The sequence below is a fragment of the Chiloscyllium punctatum genome, chromosome 45 (assembly GCF_047496795.1).
Source record: "Chiloscyllium punctatum isolate Juve2018m chromosome 45, sChiPun1.3, whole genome shotgun sequence".
Lineage (NCBI taxonomy): Eukaryota > Metazoa > Chordata > Chondrichthyes > Orectolobiformes > Hemiscylliidae > Chiloscyllium > Chiloscyllium punctatum.
The window spans coordinates 22,527,950-22,548,239 of NC_092783.1; the positions used below are offsets into that span (position 1 = coordinate 22,527,950).

Genomic DNA, 20,290 nt, shown 5'->3' on the forward strand with positions numbered 1-20,290 from the left:
ACCAGACCTCAACAAGCATATTGAAAGAAATAGCTGCAGAAATACTTACAAGTTAATTAATTCCAGACACACAGAAAACCCATCAGTTGCTGACACAAAAACCAGAAACCCAAACGTACAGTAAATTATTTATATGTAAATATATAGATCACTCAATTTGTATCACACATGCTTCTGCAAATAGTTCAATTAGCTACTATTGTTCATTGCTATGTATCTATGTTCACCAGTGTTATTTCCAGTTCCAGAGGAGCAGAAAGATTTGAGAGATCATGTATAGTGGGCAAATACAAAAAATAATTAAAAGGTCTAATGCAATGTTGGCCCTTTTTTTTTGAGATACAAGAAGTTAGGAAAGGTTTTTCATAGTTTTCTAAAGCATGGTTAGAATCCACCAAACTAACCCCATTCAGCTGTGGGCACCACCACTGAGGAAGGATGCACTGTTCTTAGAGGGTACGCAGCTTCACAGAAAGATTGTAAACTCCTGGCAACCATGTGAGACGAAAGCAGATTGTTTATAACCATAGGATCATAAAGATGAGAACCCAGTGAGATAAAGCTGTCAGCGTTAAGGTTACCTTTACTGGAACATGTTTGCCCTGTACCCTTGCTCCTTGACCCTACTCTGACATTGTTTTATCTGCAATTGGCTGTTCTTTGTCCACATTGGTCAAATCATATTTTCGTAAAGTTTGAGTGAAACCCATTGGAATAGTCAAGAGTAGAAATAACATCAGTGTAGTTAAACATATCAGTATGAAATGAGCTGAAGTAGTGACATAGATTTTCCATGTATCACATTCAAAAGGCAAGAAAAATGATTCCAAGATTTTTATAGAAAACAACATTCTCATGTTTAGATTACTTACAGTGTGGACCAACAAGTCCACACCGACCCGCCAAAGCACACTCACCCATACCCATTCCCCTACATCTAACACTACAGGCAATTTAGCATGGCCAATTCACCTGACCTGCACATTTTTGGACTGTGGGAGGAAACCCACACAGACACGGGGAGAATGTGCAAACTCCACACAGTCAGTCGCCTGAGGCGGGAATTGAACCCGGGTCTCTGGCGCTGTGAGGCAGCAGTGCCAACCACTGTGCCACCATGTCGCCCATTGTTTTAAATTTAAAACAGACGGGCACTGGACTTCAGATTGATTTTATCAACTGCATAATGTGCTTCCCACAAATCTCTGATGGACAAAAGCTAATTCATCATTGTCCTGGATTTTCTTGCATTGCGTAGACATTCCAGTCAAACCAGCGTAAATGCACAATAGATGAAATGTCTACCTCACCCAGTTCAAAACGAAGGGAGGGCTATTATAACTCATTTCACTTGAGGTGTTGCTAACGGCCCCAAGTTATCTCCAGAAACACATATGGTTTACACCAGATACATCAAAACCATCTCAGTACCTGAACTGAATTATCCTGGAAAGCTGGTCCTGTCATTGACTGCTGGTTTTTGAATGACCTTAATTATATAGCTCTGACCTCTTGGCTTGGATTTTTTAACATCTGAACAGACGAAAGCAGCTCAGGATCCAGTAAAAGCTAGCCTTGATTTATTTCAAACCCTGATTGCCAGGAAGAATCATGTATTTCACCTGAAAAGTGAACTAATTCCCAGCCTATAAGAGTCATATTGCTCAACATTTAATAGCATCCACCTGCATCTGAGCTCTACCAAAACAGGTCACTTCAAGAATCACCAGTGGAGTCTAAGTCACAGAAATTGAGAACTACGCCTTCTTCATTTTTAAATGTCAATCAGACGAAAGGAAAGTTGTTGTAGGTTATTTTGAAATTGGACTTCATGGACAAAGGCTGAGGGAAGGATGAGGGTTGGGAGAGGGAATTCATAATGGTGCATTTCAAAAGGGAAAGAAATGAGACAAGAAAATGACATTCAAATCCACCTCTGTTATGGACAGAAGAGGTAGACTGTCAAAAGAAATTTGATTCACTTTCCCTCTCACCTGCGACACAGGTTATAGAGGTGCAAAGTTGGCTCTCTTCATGATGTTCCATCACATCAAAGGAGCTCTCTGAATGTAATTAGTGATCGATGCCAGGTCTAACGAGGCGAGGTTCTGAATATAGGTAACATAGGCTCAATCTTAGTCCCTCTGTGTATAGAAGATTAAGAGATTACCTCGTTGAGATGTTTAAGACGATTAAAGGAGTTGAGAAAGTAAATAGAGAGAGAGAGAGAGAGACTGTTTCCTCTGGTGGGAAAACTCAGGATAAGAATTAAAGTCAGAAAGGAGTGAAGTCAGGAAGAACTCCTTCAAACATAGGCTGGTGAAAATCAGAATCTCTCTCTTCCAAAAAGCTACTGAGGCTGGAACAGTTACAAATTTCATAAACATGTTGCATATTCAACACAGGTATTAAGAGTTAGAGAAGAAAGGTGAGGAAATGAAGTTAAAATATAGATCAGCCATTGAATATTAGATCAGGGCCATAGCAATCTCATGCCCTAAAGAAGACCTGAACTCAAGTGAAACGTCAGCAACATGGATGATGGAGCTCCGGAGTCCTGCAGCACTTTCAATTCATGATTAGGTTGATATAACAAAAGAGTTTATATTTGATTATCTGATACTGATGTAGCTGATGTGACTCTGACAACAGTAAGAGAGATTGAGAGAAGATGTCAGATTACAAGAAACATGTGAAGAGGAGGTCTTCACACCACACTACAGAGCTATACAGAGTAACCCGCAACATACAGCTGGAAATACAGGTGCTGTATAGTACTTGTGGAGAAGCCTTATCTAAAGATTAAATGTGAGTACTCTCTGATACAGTACTTGTAGGTACCCATGTCCCAGGGTTACCAAGGAACAGTACCGAGATGTGGAGGAAGCAGAAATAACATAAAGTCATGGAGGTGCACGGCACAGTAAAAGGCTGTGCCAGCCTGTACCAGTTAAAAGCAAGCATCTAACTATTCTAATCCCATTTTCCAGCACTTGTCCCATAGCCTTGTGTGCCTTGGTATTGCATTGTAATATAAAGCACGCTGTAAAGCACATTTTTGTTTTCTTTAGCTGCAGAAACGGGGATTTAGGAATTTCCACGGAATAGATGGCAGTGAAGGGATGTTGAAAATAGCTGAATCCAAAGGGCTGTATCAGAATCTGAAGAAGTGTCTGATTGTTCCAGGTGAACGACTGCCTGTGTCTTCAGGTAATAAATCTGTCCCAGATTCACAGCCATTCAGCCCAGCTGGTCAATACTGAGATTTACAATAAGAGTCCCAGAACTGACATATTTCTGGAGACTTGATCTTATGACATTTGACTCGATGTCATTCAATCACATGACATTTCATTCACAAGATTCACTGGTTGCAAATATGTTTTTCATTTACCTTGAGAGGTTAAATGTCACCAAGCTATGAACAAAATATCTGTTTTTCAATTTATAAATTGAAGGGACAACGTAAAAGTGAAGAAATATTTAAGATTAAGTGAAATAGCAACTCCTTCTGTGTTTCTACATTATCAGCTACAATGATAACATTGAGTAAATGTAGCAAAAATGTTATCAATAATAGCCACAATTGATTTCTTTCAATTTTACAACTTCTACAATGCTTAATAAATGGTAAAAATCATAAATTAAACCAAAATTGAAAGTAAATTAATCCACTGATTTTCCCACCATCCCCATTCTTCCCCCCCACCTCATTCCTCACTCTGTCCCAACCCACAGTCTGCTCCAACCCCACTTTCCTCAAAACCACAGTTCCTCACTCCCACCTCACTCCCAATCTCCCAAACCCCACACTTACCCCACTCCACCCCACCCCCCACTCTCCCCCACCAGCACTTCCTCAACTCATCCCCTTTAAGCGAAAATGCTTAACCTTAATTCAGCAAAGTTGACCAAATATGATATTGCCTTTACAAAATCAACGAAAACTATTTTTGTGATTAGTTTCTGATTCATGTAGGTGTGGTGATTGGAAAGAGGTCAGCCAGGGTGGACTTCACAGGAAGGTCGATGTTTCGGGCAAAAGCCCTTTCCTGATGAAGGGCTTTTTCCTGAAATGTCGATTTTCCTGCTCCTCGGATGCTGCCTGACCTGCTGTGCTTTTCCAGCACCACTCTTATCTCGACTGATTTCCAGCATCTGCAGTCCTCACTTTTGCCTGGACTTCACAGAAGGTGAGTTCCCCAATTGGGGTTGTTAATCTGGTCCAATCAGGGAGCCCTGGCTGACAGAAATAAACAGGCATGTCATGGGTTCTGTTCACTCAAGAATCTGACTCTGAGGGAGCTGACTCAGTGTCATGTACCATGCACGTGTAAATAAAAGGTGACTTTACTAAGTATTACTCTATTTTCCCACTGCCTATTTCTTATTTCTTATATTTCCTACTAGAATAACTGAGTTATGTTTATTAGCTTTTTTTTGAGTCCACTTTCAAACCAATTAAACAAGGCCTCTGATGTTATTCCACTTTTTGAAGCACATTTCCCTGCGCAATCACTTCCCTATACATCTTTATATCAATCTTTACATCATTACATCCGACGATAATAATGACAACAGCAGAATCTTTATCGGCAGGTCTGACAACCCACAAGAGTTCAACCTGAAAGAACAGAATGAGGCAAGTTCAGAGGGAAATGGGTTAGATGGGGTGAGGGGCACAGTCATATTAAAGAGGAGGAAGTGAGGACTGCAGATGCTGGAGATCAGAGTCGTAGACTGTGGCGCTGGAAAAGCACAGCTGGTCAGGCAGCATTTGAGGAAGTCTCTTCCTGCTTCTGCTGTCATCACCCCAGACTGCCTGCTCCCACTCTCACCACCACCGACCTCCCCAGGCTGCCTGCTCCCACACTCACCACCACCGACCTCCCCAGGCTGCCTGCTCCCACACTCCCCACCCACCCCCCTCCCCAGACTGCCTGCTCCCACACTCCCCACCCACCCCCCTCCCCAGGCTGCCTGCTCCCACTCTCACCACCCACCCCCCTCCCCAGGCTGCCTGCTCCCACTCTCACCACCCACCCCCCTCCCCAGGCTGCCTGCTCCCACACTCCCCACGACCCCCTCCCCAGGCTGCCTGCTCCCACACTCCCCACCCACCCCCCTCCCCAGGCTGCCTGCTCCCACTCTCACCACCACCGACCTCCCCAGGCTGCCTGCTCCCACACTCACCACCCACCCCCCTCCCCAGGCTGCCTGCTCCCACTCTCACCACCACCCCCCTCCCCAGACTGCCTGCTCCCACACTCACCACCCACCCCCCTCCCCAGGCTGCCTGCTCCCACTCTCACCACCCACCCCCCTCCCCAGGCTGCCTGCTCCCACTCTCACCACCCACCCCCCTCCCCAGACTGCCTGCTCCCACTCTCACCACCCACCCCCCTCCCCAGACTGCCTGCTCCCACACTCCCCACCCACCCCCCTCCCCAGGCTGCCTGCTCCCACTCTCACCACCCACCCCCCTCCCCAGACTGCCTGCTCCCACACTCCCCACCCACCCCCCTCCCCAGGCTGCCTGCTCCCACTCTCACCACCCACCCCCCTCCCCAGGCTGCCTGCTCCCACTCTCACCACCCACCCCCCTCCCCAGGCTGCCTGCTCCCACACTCCCCACCCACCCCCCTCCCCAGGCTGCCTGCTCCCACACTCCCCACCACCCCCTCCCCAGGCTGCCTGCTCCCACACTCCCCACGACCCCCTCCCCAGGCTGCCTGCTCCCACACTCACCACCCACCCCCCTCCCCAGGCTGCCTGCTCCCACTCTCACCACCACCCCCTCCCCAGACTGCCTGCTCCCACACTCACCACCCACCCCCCTCCCCAGGCTGCCTGCTCCCACACTCCCCACCCACCCCCCTCCCCAGGCTGCCTGCTCCCACACTCCCCACCCACCCCCCTCCCCAGGCTGCCTGCTCCCACACTCCCCACCCACCCCCCTCCCCAGGCTGCCTGCTCCCACACTCCCCACCCACCCCCCTCCCCAGGCTGCCTGCTCCCACTCTCACCACCCACCCCCCTCCCCAGGCTGCCTGCTCCCACACTCACCACCACCCCCCTCCCCGGCTGCCTGCTCCCACACTCACCACCCCCCTCCCCAGACTGCCTGCTCCCACACTCACCACCCACCCCCCTCCCCGGCTGCCTGCTCCCACACTCACCACCCCCCTCCCCAGACTGCCTGCTCCCACACTCACCACCCCCCTCCCCAGGCTGCCTGCTCCCACACTCACCACCCCCCTCCCCAGACTGCCTGCTCCCACACTCACCACCCCCCTCCCCAGACTGCCTGCTCCCACACTCACCACCCCCCTCCCCAGGCTGCCTGTTCCCACACTTACCACCACCCCCCTCCCCAGGCTGCCTGCTCCCACATTCACCACCCACCCCCCTCCCCAGGCTGCCTGCTCCCACACTTACCACCACCCCCTCCCCAGGCTGCCTGCTCCCACTCTCACCACCACCCCCTCCCCAGGCTGCCTGCTCCCACACTCACCACCCCCCTCCCCAGGCTGCCTGTTCCCACACTTACCACCACCCCCCTCCCCAGGCTGCCTGCTCCCACACTCACCACCCACCCCCCTCCCCAGGCTGCCTGCTCCCACTCTCACCACCCACCCCCCTCCCCAGACTGCCTGCTCCCACTCTCACCACCCACCCCCCTCCCCAGACTGCCTGCTCCCACTCTCACCACCCACCCCCCTCCCCAGACTGCCTGCTCCCACTCTCACCACCCACCCCCTCCCCAGGCTGCCTGCTCCCACACTCCCCACCCACCCCCCTCCCCAGGCTGCCTGCTCCCACTCTCACCACCCACCCCCCTCCCCAGACTGCCTGCTCCCACACTCCCCACCCACCCCCCTCCCCAGGCTGCCTGCTCCCACTCTCACCACCCACCCCCCTCCCCAGGCTGCCTGCTCCCACTCTCACCACCCACCCCCCTCCCCAGGCTGCCTGCTCCCACACTCCCCACCCACCCCCCTCCCCAGGCTGCCTGCTCCCACACTCCCCACCACCCCCTCCCCAGGCTGCCTGCTCCCACACTCCCCACGACCCCCTCCCCAGGCTGCCTGCTCCCACACTCACCACCCACCCCCCTCCCCAGGCTGCCTGCTCCCACTCTCACCACCACCCCCTCCCCAGACTGCCTGCTCCCACACTCACCACCCACCCCCCTCCCCAGGCTGCCTGCTCCCACACTCCCCACCCACCCCCCTCCCCAGGCTGCCTGCTCCCACACTCCCCACCCACCCCCCTCCCCAGGCTGCCTGCTCCCACACTCCCCACCCACCCCCCTCCCCAGGCTGCCTGCTCCCACACTCCCCACCCACCCCCCTCCCCAGGCTGCCTGCTCCCACTCTCACCACCCACCCCCCTCCCCAGGCTGCCTGCTCCCACACTCACCACCACCCCCCTCCCCGGCTGCCTGCTCCCACACTCACCACCCCCCTCCCCAGACTGCCTGCTCCCACACTCACCACCCACCCCCCTCCCCGGCTGCCTGCTCCCACACTCACCACCCCCCTCCCCAGACTGCCTGCTCCCACACTCACCACCCCCCTCCCCAGGCTGCCTGCTCCCACACTCACCACCCCCCTCCCCAGACTGCCTGCTCCCACACTCACCACCCCCCTCCCCAGACTGCCTGCTCCCACACTCACCACCCCCCTCCCCAGGCTGCCTGTTCCCACACTTACCACCACCCCCCTCCCCAGGCTGCCTGCTCCCACATTCACCACCCACCCCCCTCCCCAGGCTGCCTGCTCCCACACTTACCACCACCCCCTCCCCAGGCTGCCTGCTCCCACTCTCACCACCACCCCCTCCCCAGGCTGCCTGCTCCCACACTCACCACCCCCCTCCCCAGGCTGCCTGTTCCCACACTTACCACCACCCCCCTCCCCAGGCTGCCTGCTCCCACACTCACCACCCACCCCCCTCCCCAGGCTGCCTGCTCCCACTCTCACCACCCACCCCCCTCCCCAGACTGCCTGCTCCCACACTCACCACCCCCCTCCCCAGACTGCCTGCTCCCACACTCACCACCCCCCTCCCCAGGCTGCCTGCTCCCACATTCCCCACCCACCCCCCTCCCCAGGCTGCCTGCTCCCACTCTCACCACCCACCCCCCTCCCCAGGCTGCCTGCTCCCATCACTTTGCAGCCTGTTCCTGTTCCCACTCTTGCTGCTTTGGGCCACCTGGTCCCACTGATGCTACCTTGTTTCACTTCAGAAAAGATGAAAACAATGAAGATTAAAGAGAAAAGAAGAAGGAAAAGGAGATGGAAGAATGCGGCTGGCCTGGTGCTGGGGAGAAGCCTACTCTGCCACCCTAGTATCTTGTGGATCTTGTCACACTGTGTGCAAAATACATTGAGGCGGGGGCATAAAGAGATGAAATTGAGTCCTTTGCTGAGTTATGGGTTGTTCAGCATCAGAATGGGAAAGGTCAGTGTATACCTCTCCTTTTCCACATCCCTGTACACGTCAATACCCAATCAGGATGGTCTGAAAATGCTCCACTTCTTCCTTGTGCTGTGTTTCTCCACCATTTTCAGTTTTTGATTTGGATTTCCAGCATCTGCTCTGGTTTGCTTTTACTTCAGACCTGCACATTAGATCAAGAATTTACTCAAAGGTTGCAGTAGAATTCATTCCAAGTATTAGAAACCACAGTGAGAGTTGCATTCATTTCAGTTCTAAATCAAAGCAAGATGAAGGCTATAGCATGTAGCCTCATGTCATGTCGATTAGTTAACCCTTTTTGGGCCAACAGACCAAAAAACGCCTTCCTAGGTAACAGACAGCAATAGCAGTCCATAATTGCTGCAACGTCAAGTTCTTCACTGAGAAATGTATTGAATAGTTTGATTTAGAGTTTGATTATTTTACCATGGGACAATAGTGTGCTGACAGTTTGGAGTTTTACTTTTTAATGTGTTTCAGATGCCTATGATTTAGTGGTAGTTGCTGGTGCTCTGTCCTATGGACTACTGTCTTTGGATGTCCTTCCCGAGTTGCTGAGAGTCACAAAGCCAGGTGAGCAGAAAGCCTTATGTATGTAAGACTCAGCAGCAAATACTGGTGCAGAAACATGTAAACTTCAACACAGAAGGAGGTGAAGGAATGCATAGTCACATGGGTTTGAACAGGTTCAGACAAGGCAAAGTCAGAGATAGGTTTGCCTCTTCATGCTGTAACATGGTGGATCACACATCCTGCTGCAATATCTGTCCTTCAAAAACCTTCTTTGGAGTTGCCCCACTTGTTTCCACTCTCTCTATCCAATTACAATGAGAGAATCCTACATTCAACACCCATTAGCTCTGGAACCATCTAAGGACTAATATCCTCCATATCTACATGCTGGGCCCTGGGTAGCACCTACAAATATGAGATCAGAATTATGTCAAAGAGATTGGGCTGAGGGTCCTCTTTGTCTCCTTCAAGCTCTTTCTTGTATCTGTAATATCTGATAGCCAGTCTTGGGAAGCAGCTCGAATCCAACACTGAAAAGACTACAGACATCCTTCCAAGCTCTGTACTCTTCTCATCATTTTCATATCCACTTAACTATTGTCTCAAACTGAGCAGAAAATAGAATAAAGTAACAGGACTATGTTTGATTTGATCTGAAGCTGAATATCTGACTTCACCTCAGTTCCGTTATAAAGCATACCTACCTCCCATTCCAGACATTGCTTGTGAGATTTCCCAGCTTCCATCCTTCATAAAGTTCCAGTTATTTAAATGTCTGATGTTCATTCTTTAATTTCCAGCAAAATCTGCTCACCTATTAACTCTCTACTCACCAACCTGTGACTGCTCCCAATGCCCCAAAACCTCCTCATTCTCAGGTTCCAAACCCATCGCTCCCTTATTGTCTCCAGTTTTATAATGTCTCTGAACTCTCTGACCTGCTCACTTGGTCATTTTTCATCTTATTGTTACTTTAACTCTCACGTTGGTCAGAAAATTGAGCTGGAAAATAATAACATAAAATTGTTAGTGATACTCAGCAGGTCTGGCAGCATCTGTGCAGAGAAAATAGAGTTAATGTTTCAAGTCCAGTGACCCTTGTTCTTTCCCTTGCTGTTTTTTTTACCTTCTACCCAAATGGACGTTACATCAGCTGAATCTAGGTTGGATCTTACTACTGTCCTCAGCTCTTCTCTTAACGGTGTCACTGCACCACCTTTTCCATTCCTCCTGTCTTTCCAAAATTTCAAGTCTCCCTGAACATTAAGCTCCCAGTTTTGATCCTATTTCCATTGCGCATTTACATCGATTTGTGCCGCTGCATTGTCTACCTTACTCTGAATGCTTCATGTATTAAGATACAAAGCCTTTAACTTTGGTCCATTGTCAAATTTCACTCCACTTTCATGGTTCCTTCACACAATCTGCCCCTTCCTTTTGTTTTCTGACAACAATCAGCCCCGTCCCTAACTTGCAAAGACTATCTCCTCATTTACCTTTGATTTTCTAATCTCCCATGCAACTGAAGAAATCTGAAGTACCTGTGGAGTTGTGAATGGTGCTGGACATTGTGCAATCATCAGAGAACATCCCTGTTACTGACCTTATGATGGAAGGAAGGTCATTGATGAGACAGCTGAAGATTATTTAGCTTTATAATAGCTTACAACAGCAACCACTTAAGTGCATACTTATTTCTAAGAACATGCAGTGGAATTCATATTCCCACTTCAAGGAATCTACAACCAGTTGGAGAAAGGTCTTCTGATACTCCAGATGGCTACCCTGCCTGTAAGCCAAGAGCTTGAGGTTTAAGTCCCATTCCAGGACTTGATAGAATGAAGGTGCATTTTTAATGTAGCCAACAGATTGTATAGCAACTTCTAAGCCCTTCTAATATCCACAATAGCAGACAATAAGATGTTCCTGATCAGCCATGTGTTTGGATGAAAATGGTGCCTATACCATCACTGTCCATAGCTCCAGGCCACAAGTTACACATAAAAGTGTATGTTACCATAGCACCTATGTCTCATGAGCAAATAAAAGACATGGACTGGATGCAGGACATAAGGTGGTGTCACCTTATACTAACCACAGCAGAGATTATTGTGCAGGGCTTGGAATTTGTCATTGGGCTGAGAATTCAAGAAAAAGAATCATCTGGAGTTATCAATTCATAGAACATTACAGCTCAGTACAGGCCCTTCGGCCCACGATGTTGTGTTGTCCTCTGGAACCAATCTGAAGTCCAATCTAACCTATACTATTCCATTCTTGTCCATATGCCTATCCAATGACCATTTAAATGCCCTTAAGTTTGACAAGTCTATTACTGTTGTAGGCAGTGTGTTCCATACTCCTGCTACTCTCTGAGTAAAGAAACTGCCTCTGACATCTGTCCTACATCTATCACCCCTCAAATGAAAGCTATGTCCCCCCGTGCTAGCCATCACCATCCAAGGAAAAAGGCTCTCACTGTCCAACCTGCCAACCCTCTGATTATCTTACATAATTGAGGGTTATTGGGAAATCTAAATCCAATCAAGAAATAGCAGGCACCATATTGTAATATTGAGTACTTGAGAAATCGGTCACCAGCTCCCATTGTGTAATGAAAGCCTTCGGACCAATGTCAACAAACAAGCATTAGCAATGATTTGTTTTAACAATCCTGGCGTAATTTTCAAAGATTTAAAGGGCAGGTTGTTTAAATGGCTTGAAAATTGGAAAGTTTCCCAAAACAGTAGGTTTTGACAGTAGGTTTTGACACTTTTGATCATTACTTTTGGGAATTGCTCTGATTTATATGGGTATCTACATATCCAAAATGCACACGGTGGAAGTGTTCTCTGCCCGTAACTTCACCCCTGACAAAATGATAGGTGTCAGGGTCTACAGAAGGGACTTTAATTTTCAGGCACTTCTGTTATCTGCATCATGTGGGAGATTTCCATTGTGAAAATCTAGGTCCTTGTCTCAGACACTCACCTATTATAACTCTTCCCTCATTCTAACTATTCTTCCTTTCGCTTTCTGTTGCTGAATCTAACCTTCCTTTCCTTCCCTCTTTCTGTTCCAAAGTCAGTATTGAATTCACCCATTCTAATCTCCTGCTTTTCAGTGCTTCTGTTGTTTATCTGTCGTTCTTTATTCTTTCATGGGGTGTGAGTGTTGCTGGCCAGGCCAGTATTATTGACCATCCCGAATTGCCCTTTAACTGAGTAGTTTGTTACGCCATTTCAGAGGGCAGCTAAGGATCAACCACATCATTGTGTAGGCCAGATCAAGTAAGGGCAGTAGATTTCCATCCCTAAAGAACATTGAATGGGATTTTATGATGATGGTTGAGATTCACTTTATATTTCACTGTTAACAATTGAGTTTAAATTTCACCAGTTATTCAGGTGGGATTTGAATCCATATCATTTGTATTTCTAGTTCAGCCATATTACAACTATTATTCACCATCTCCCCTGTTTATTTTCCAATTCTTAAATCTTATTGAAGGTTGAGAAGATCTCCTGTTATTTCCCTCGTTCACTCAGATCCCACGGTCCTAATTTCCTCATTGTGCTGTTGGCAGTTCACTCTGTCAAAACTTCTTTCTGCTGAAGGTGAAGTGAACGATTCTAACAAGTTGTACATTCCATCAGAACATGATGCTATAGAAAAATGTACCCCATTACTAAATACAAATTGAGATGATTCTAACAAACTGCCCTAAACAACTTTCACTACCTAACCTAATGGCAACACCTTGTCCTACAATCAGATCGTCTCGGTTCTTTGCTTGCTAACCTTTCCCATCTCTAGAGGAATCCATCAAACAAATTAGTGGTGAACAACTTTAAACAAGTTCATCTGGTACCACTGCCAGTTATGATGACCTGAAAATAGCAGTTTGAATACATCCTTTACATTTCTCATAGAGGCTGATCAGGCTGGAATGTTTTCCTTTGAATGTTGGAGGCTGAGGGGTGACGTCATAGAGGTTTATAAAATCATGAGGAGGTAGAAAGGGGGAATCGCTAGGTCTCTCTCCCAGGGTAGGGAAGTCTAAAACTAGAGGGCATAGGTTTAAGGTGAGAGGGGAAAGATTTAAAAGGGACCTAAGGGGCAGCTTTTTCACGCAGAGGGTGGTTCGTGTATGGAATGAGCTGCAAGAGGAAGTGGTGGAGGCTGGTACAGTTACAACATTGATGGGCATATGAATAGAGAGGATTTAGAGGGATATGGGCCAAGTGCTGGCAAATGGGACTAGATTAATTTAGGGACATGGATGAATTGGACTGAAGGGTCTCTGACTCTATGACACAATATTTATGTAAATACATTCTTATTTGGGGTTACAGAGTGAGGAACAGTTAATAGTAGAAGTGCTGTCATCTTTGTCAATACACTAAGCCTATGTCACAACGCCAGAAGTAAACTTGAGATGCCTCACAGCCACCTTGGTTGAAATCCCATAACTGAACATAAACAGGCAATCAAATCAGGAGACTTCTGGACTATGATTTTACCAACTGCACCTATGAAAACCTCTTGAGGAAATGGGAAGGATGATTGATCAGGGTAGTGCAGTGGATCTTGGCTGCATAGATTTTAATAAGGTATTTGAAGAGATTCCACATGTCAAACTGACCACAAAATCAAAGCCCACAGGGCAGAGGGGAATGTGGCAAATTGATCCAACATTGTCACAGTGATGGGTGGTTTTCCATTGGTGTTCACAGGCTTAGTTATAGTTGCTTGTTGTTTGTCGTCCATATTAATGACTTTGACTTAAATGTGGGAGGCATGATTGGGAAATATATGGACAACACAAAAATTAGCCACATAGTTGACCATGAAGAGGGTGGCTGTCGATTCAGGATCTTACCAATGGTTCAGTTTAATGGGTAGAAAAGTGGCAAATGGAAATCAGGCTGAAGAAGAGTGAGGTGATACATTTGTGGAGGACAAGCAAAGCAAGAGAATACACAAGACTAAAGAAAGAGACTTGAGAGAGGTGGAGCGAGAGACCATGAAGTTCATGGTTCACAGAGGTCCCTGAAGGTGCAGGACAGGTAGCCAAGGAGATAAAGTCAGTATATACAGTGCTTTCCTTTATTGGATGAAGTATAGAATATAAAAGCAGGCGTGTAAAGCTGGAACCATATAAGACACTGATTAGGCCACAGCTGAGATTATGTGCACAGGTCTTTTCACCACATTACAGAAGGAGATAATCACACTAATGATAGTCCAGAAGAAATTCCCAAGAATATTGCCAGGACTAGATAACTGCAGTTACAAGAAAAGGTTAGGGTTGTTTTCGTTACAAAAGGGATGGCTGAGGGATGACATAATTGAGCTACACAAAATAATGAGGAGAGAGGCCATTTGCCAGATGCCCAGATGTAAGGTGATGGTGGAGGGAACAGGAGGAAAACCTCTTTCATCCAGAGGCTGGTGGGTATCTGGAATTCACGGTCTACTTTGCTGGTGGAGGCAGTAACCATTTAAACACCTGGATTAACACCAAAAACAATGTAATCTATAGGCTACACACCAGCTGCTGAAAGACAGGACTGCGATGGGTGGCAAGTTTTCTTTCAGTCAGCACAGACATGGTAAGTGGGATCTTCCTGTGCTATAAGCTTTCTATGGTCCTAAATTAGATATCTCTTTTGGTTCCTTCATATAATGGGTCAAACAGGCAGGCACTCTCTCCAGTATGTGTTCTTTCAGGAATATGATGTTATGTTTATGAATACTGTCCAGCATAATGTGAATGTGGATTAGAATATAACTGAGGATCGCACTGAGGTGAAGCTGCTTCCTATGAATTCAAATATTTATTTTTCTTTCTCTCAACCCTTCACCTGTTTGAGCTACCCATTGATAAGTCCCATTGGCAAGTTCTGTAATTGATGTAATGTCACAATTTGCTGTTTGGATACTAATGTCTTACTAAAGTAGATTATGTGCCCTTTCTCCCACATTGAGAGGAGGGCACATTTAATTGGAAGAGGACTTTTTGGAAATTTCGACAAAAAAGATGATTGATCAGTGTTTTGCCATTTTCCAGGAGGTTATCTCTGTTTCTCTGCAAAAGATGAAAGGGACAGTGATTACATGCAGCAGCTTCAGGCTTCCATGGATGAACTGGAGAGCAAAGGTCTGTGGACCAAGGTTGTGAAGCAAAATATTGAGAGTTGGCAGAAGGTTGTGCTGGAAACGGAACCAAGCTCAGAGTACATCCCAGGACTTGTGGCCATTTATAGAAAAAGTGGTTAACATTCTGTCAGTTGTATTTTTCAATCAGTGCTATTATCACGTATATTAGGCACACTGGTGCCGATGTACACAACAAAATACAACTATACTTCGGTCAAAACACCAATCTTGTGCCAATGGTTTTGTGTGTGATATTCTTACATGGAGGTTCCCTCCCAATACTGGCAGATAGCCAGTAAATCTCAATACTCTATGCTGGAAATCCAGTCAGACTTTTCAGTCTCCAGGCATACCCTGACAGATACATTGTGGGACTCCTTGCAGGTCCTTAAGCACTCATCATTCAATAAGTGCCCAGGAAGAGTAATAACTAACCAGCAATTACCTGGAACCTACAATCCTCTGAGAAAGAGCCCGGTCTTTGAGTTAGAGTCAAAGGCTTCAGAGGGTTCTGACTGATTTACCTGAATAGTCGCACAGAAAGAGTTTGGACTTTACAGCCTTCTCGAAATCTAGATGAACTTTATATGAACACACAGCACACCTTTACCTGACCCAAACTCTTTGTGGTAAAAACAATGACCGCAGATGCTGGACGCCAGATTCTGGATTAATGGTGCTGGAAGAGCACAGCAGTTCAGGCAGCATCCAAGGAGCAGTGAAATCGACGTTTCGGACAAAAGCCCTTCATCAGGAATTCCCTGCTCCTTGGATGCTGCCTGAACTGCTGTACTCTTCCAGCACCACTAATCCAAACTCTTTGTACCTGACCCACTGACCTTTTACCTGCACCCCTTTACCCACCTACCACCTGACCCCCAGATTCAATGCCATTCTTTACCTTTATTCACCGCTACCTCCCTTCCCCACCCACCTTCTACCCTTTTACCTTCCCAGCACCCTAACCACTCATCAACCCATCCATATTCCACCCCACTCCCTCACCCAATTAACTTCTCTCCTTGTCAAAGGGACCTTAGACCTGTAAATTCTGAGAATACAGCAGTCACTGGGGGCATGGATTGGCCTCTGGCTCTGGGCCTGCACTTTGCCGAGACGTTCCCAGATCAGGTACACTGCATGTTCCTGAAGAGGCCTGAACCACAAGTTCAGGCCAGAAATATGGAACTCAGGACCTGGGAAAGTAAAGAGCAGGCTGGCAATTTGACTATGATTGTACCTTTTTCAGAAGCTCATGGTCTCCCTGGCTGCTGTCAAAATCTTCTCTCAGTACACAGGTCAGGTTATTGATACTAAAAGCAACTCATTTCAAACAAATACAGTTCACTGCAATCTTAGTGATAATTGTAGTTTCTTTGAGAATACTTAGAAATGACGGAGATTTGGGAGAGAATTTCACAACTTTAGCAGCTAGAGGCACAACTGCCGATAAAATACAGAGGATGGAAATAACAAAAGCTTTGTAGTTTTGTAAATTTGAGTGTTTTACAGGAATTGGAGTAGAGTCTAATTTGAATGGGATTTAAAAACAAGTTTGAAAATTTTTTACTTGAAGCATTACTTTTCCAAGGAAGCATTGTAGCGCTGATTGTTTACAGTATATGATATGGAATAGGAGGCCACAGTGGGAAATGTACAATGATATTGAACAATCTGTACAGGTTGACTTCCATCTTGTCATCACACTGTACACATTATTACTACTATCTCAATTTAAACAGCATAAGCTGGCTTTCTGTGACATATTTATCAGAATTTCCTTTGTTCTGGTAATATTAGGATAATGACTGTGGTTAACTAGCGTGTCAATAGGCTTTGCCATTGAGATGGATCAAGAATATTTTGTGTTGTTTAACCATCTGAGCTTTGTGATAATGAACGCCACAGTATGTCCCATTGTCACAAGGACTACAACAGGAGGAGATGGTCCAGGACTGAAAGTAACAGGTTTAGGGTAGACAGCAAGATAAGTGCTTTTACACAGAGGAATCGGAGATTATCGTGCTATAGATTCAACTAAAGTCAAGATCAATGAGGCTTGTCGATTGAAAGGAACATTGTGAGGATAAGTGAACACACTGGATAAGAGTGCACATACAGAGGAGAATGATCAACAAAGAGCTATGTTGGAGGGATGTTGTAATCTGCCTTCTATGTTACATATTAACAGTGATAGAATTTGATAAGAACGGCTGGGTTATTTATTATAGGAACTGAGCTGCTCTAACTGTGCAGTAAACATAAAAAGACAGTTTTCAGAGTTTATGAGAAACGTGACCTGCTATTTGCAATCACAAAAGATGTTAGGCAAGGAATAACTTGTATTACGTAGAGTAACTGTCTATCAAGATAATGGCAAACACTAGAAATCACAATGAAAGTTCAACAGTGCTGAAACATCAGGAATATAACGTCACTGTGCGGAGACAGTGATGGAAACTTGTCAAAACAACTTTGCTGGAAGTCTTTGCAAAATCCTTTGTTGAACAATAATTATGTTACAAAAGCAGAAAATAACCATCTACAATCTATTGATGTGCTCATTATCCCATTTTAAAGAAATTGCACTTATGAGCTCATGACAGTATTTCATTTGTTTTTCAAAATTAACACAGTTGTCATGGAGTAGTGTGTGGCCTGGCAGGAGCTGGATTCAGACAGCAGGAAGCTAATATAAAAACTGCAGGAATGGAGCTGATCATGATTAACAAACCCGAAAATCTTCGTTTAGCGCTGTCATCAACATTTTTCCCTCTTTTGACACCATCAAAAAAACAATTAGATGAGGTAATCATTGAGATGCTCCCCGTGGAACCTTGCTGTACACAAAGAATGCTCTAATGGTCTACACACCACCACTCACTGTGGTTCATTGTAAATTACATCCTTTCCCATGACACAATTCAACAAAATTTTGTTTTTTTTAAAAGCATTAGATTGCTACACTGATATCCCAGATGAACTCTTGTTTCTTCCATACCAATTTACCTAGTATCCATCAATGGCCCAATCTTAAAAGCCACACCTGGATAAAATAAATAGATGTCTTCATGTCTATTTGAGGCCTTACTATAGTAAAATAAATCTTATTCATTAAAGCCCATTTAAAACAACAAAATCCCCTCAAATCCCCATAAAATCAAATAATCACATTCATAACAACACATCAAATACAGTGAATCCTTTAATAACCTCTTTTAGCTGTCAATCAAACTATGAAGATAGGATCCACCTGCTGAGATAACGATAGGTTGTGGAAAACAGCCACCTCTTAATAATGACATTATAATAGCATTTAAGGCAAAAGCCACAACATCTTTTCAACTTTCACTGCCAGCGGCAGTCGAATTTTTTTTTAACAACAGCTGATTTAAATAATTTTACAACTTGAGTGTTTTTTAACTTCTCATTAATCGAATTTTTTAATATTATTTTAACGGGCAATGGATATTTTAAAAAATGTTCGTCGTAGCTTATTCATCATACACAAGTGTTTACACCAACTCTAAAAATGTGTCAAAAATGTTGGGACTTCAAGGTCCGAATCCCACATTTTATAGTTTTGACTTTCACAACTCAATGTGGGAATGACCTGGAATCAAACCTCACCACTCCCAGAGTGATCACAAGCCTGAAAAATTGAGTCAACCTTTCCAAATCCCAAAATTTCCCTGTCTGATGAATGAAAGTTGAAAGGCATAGGAACATAAATAAACAATTAGGCCTATCTGATGGGAGTAATTCACAAGCTTGCACAGGACAGAGTGGGATGATGTTGGATAATTTCCCCCCTAATGAAGGAGCGGCTGCTTTTTCAGTCCAAGGAACTAAAATCGGGTGAGTTCCAAACCTGCTTGACCAAGTTCCACTCAGCACTGTGCAGCTCCAACATCCTCATCATTCACGAAATGGCAGTGATATTCAGGAGGATAAATGCACCCACTCTTGTATTAATGTCCAAATGCGTTGTTTCACACAGAAAATGGAGAACAGTGATTGCTACTCTTTGTTCATTCATTGGCTGGGCCAGCATTTATTGCCTGCCACCAGTGGCCCTTGAGAAGGTGGTGGTGAGCTGCATTGTTGAACAGCAACAGTCCTATACGTTGACCTACAATTCCCTTAGGGAGGGAATTCCAGGGTTTTGACCCTGTGACAGTGAAGGAATGGTGATATATTTCCAAAATTAAAAATCACACAACACCAGGTTATAACCCAACAGGTTTATTTGGAAGCACTAGCTTTCAGAGTCTCCGAAAGCCTGTACAGGTACACAATCCATGATCCGAAACTCTCAGGGCCAGCTGGTTTTGGGAATTCAGAATTTTTCAGATTTCAGAATAAGTGACAGTTTCACAGTGAAATAAAAAAAATCTTATTGAACAGCAGATGCACCTGTGAGCACCACAAGCACTGAGACAGAATTGAGGCCTACCAGTGCTGGACCACGCCCACCCATGTCACATCTGAGTGAAGGGGGTCGAGTGGGTGTGGAGTTGGGTTAACTGTTTATATGCCAAACAACCTTGTTGTGGGGAAAAAAACCCTTCATGAGAAAACTTTGCATTTTAGATTCCGGACTTTTGGATACAGGGTTGTGTATCTGTGCTTCCAAATAAACCTGTTGGACTATGACCTGGCATTGTGTGATTTTCAACTTTGTCCACACCAGTCCAATCTGGCTCCTCCACGTAATGTATTTCCAAGTTAGGGTGGGTGAGTGGCTTGAAGGTGAACTTGCAGCTGGTGATGTTCCCATGTATCTGCTGTCCTTTTCCTTCTAGATGGAGGTAGTCGTGGGTTAGGAAGGTGCTGATTAAGGATTTTTGGTGAGTTTCTGCTGTACATCTTGTAGATGGAACACACTGTTGCTACTGAGAGTCAGGGATGGTCGGGAATGGATGTTTATGGAAATGGTACCAAACAATTGACTGCTTTGTTCCGGATGGTGTCGAGCTTCTTGCCTGTTGTTGGAGCTGCACCTATCCAGGCAGGTGGGGAATATCCCATGACACTCCTGACTTACAATCATAGAAACATAGAATCCCCACAATCTGGAGGCAGGCCATTCGCCCATCAAATCCACACTGACCCTTCAACAAGCATCCCA

General features: G+C 46.1%; 2 protein-coding genes across 3 annotated transcripts in view; one reads left to right on the forward strand and one right to left on the reverse strand.

Moving 5' to 3' along the window:
- Positions 1-468, reverse strand: part of LOC140467087 (methyltransferase-like protein 27) — an 80,311-nt gene extending 79,843 nt beyond the window's left edge. The window contains exon 1 of the mRNA XM_072563148.1: positions 405-468. The gene's annotated coding sequence lies outside the window, so the exon portion shown is untranslated. The remainder of the gene's footprint in view (positions 1-404) is intronic.
- Positions 1-15,368, forward strand: part of LOC140467086 (methyltransferase-like protein 27) — a 53,845-nt gene extending 38,477 nt beyond the window's left edge. For both annotated transcript variants that reach the window (XM_072563145.1, XM_072563144.1), the window contains exons 4-6: positions 3,072-3,210; positions 8,965-9,057; positions 15,071-15,368. In XM_072563145.1, the coding sequence (XP_072419246.1) occupies positions 3,072-3,210; positions 8,965-9,057; positions 15,071-15,279 (441 nt within the window). In that variant the 3' untranslated portion in view covers positions 15,280-15,368. The remainder of the gene's footprint in view (positions 1-3,071; positions 3,211-8,964; positions 9,058-15,070) is intronic.
- Positions 15,369-20,290: the final 4,922 nt, after the last annotated feature.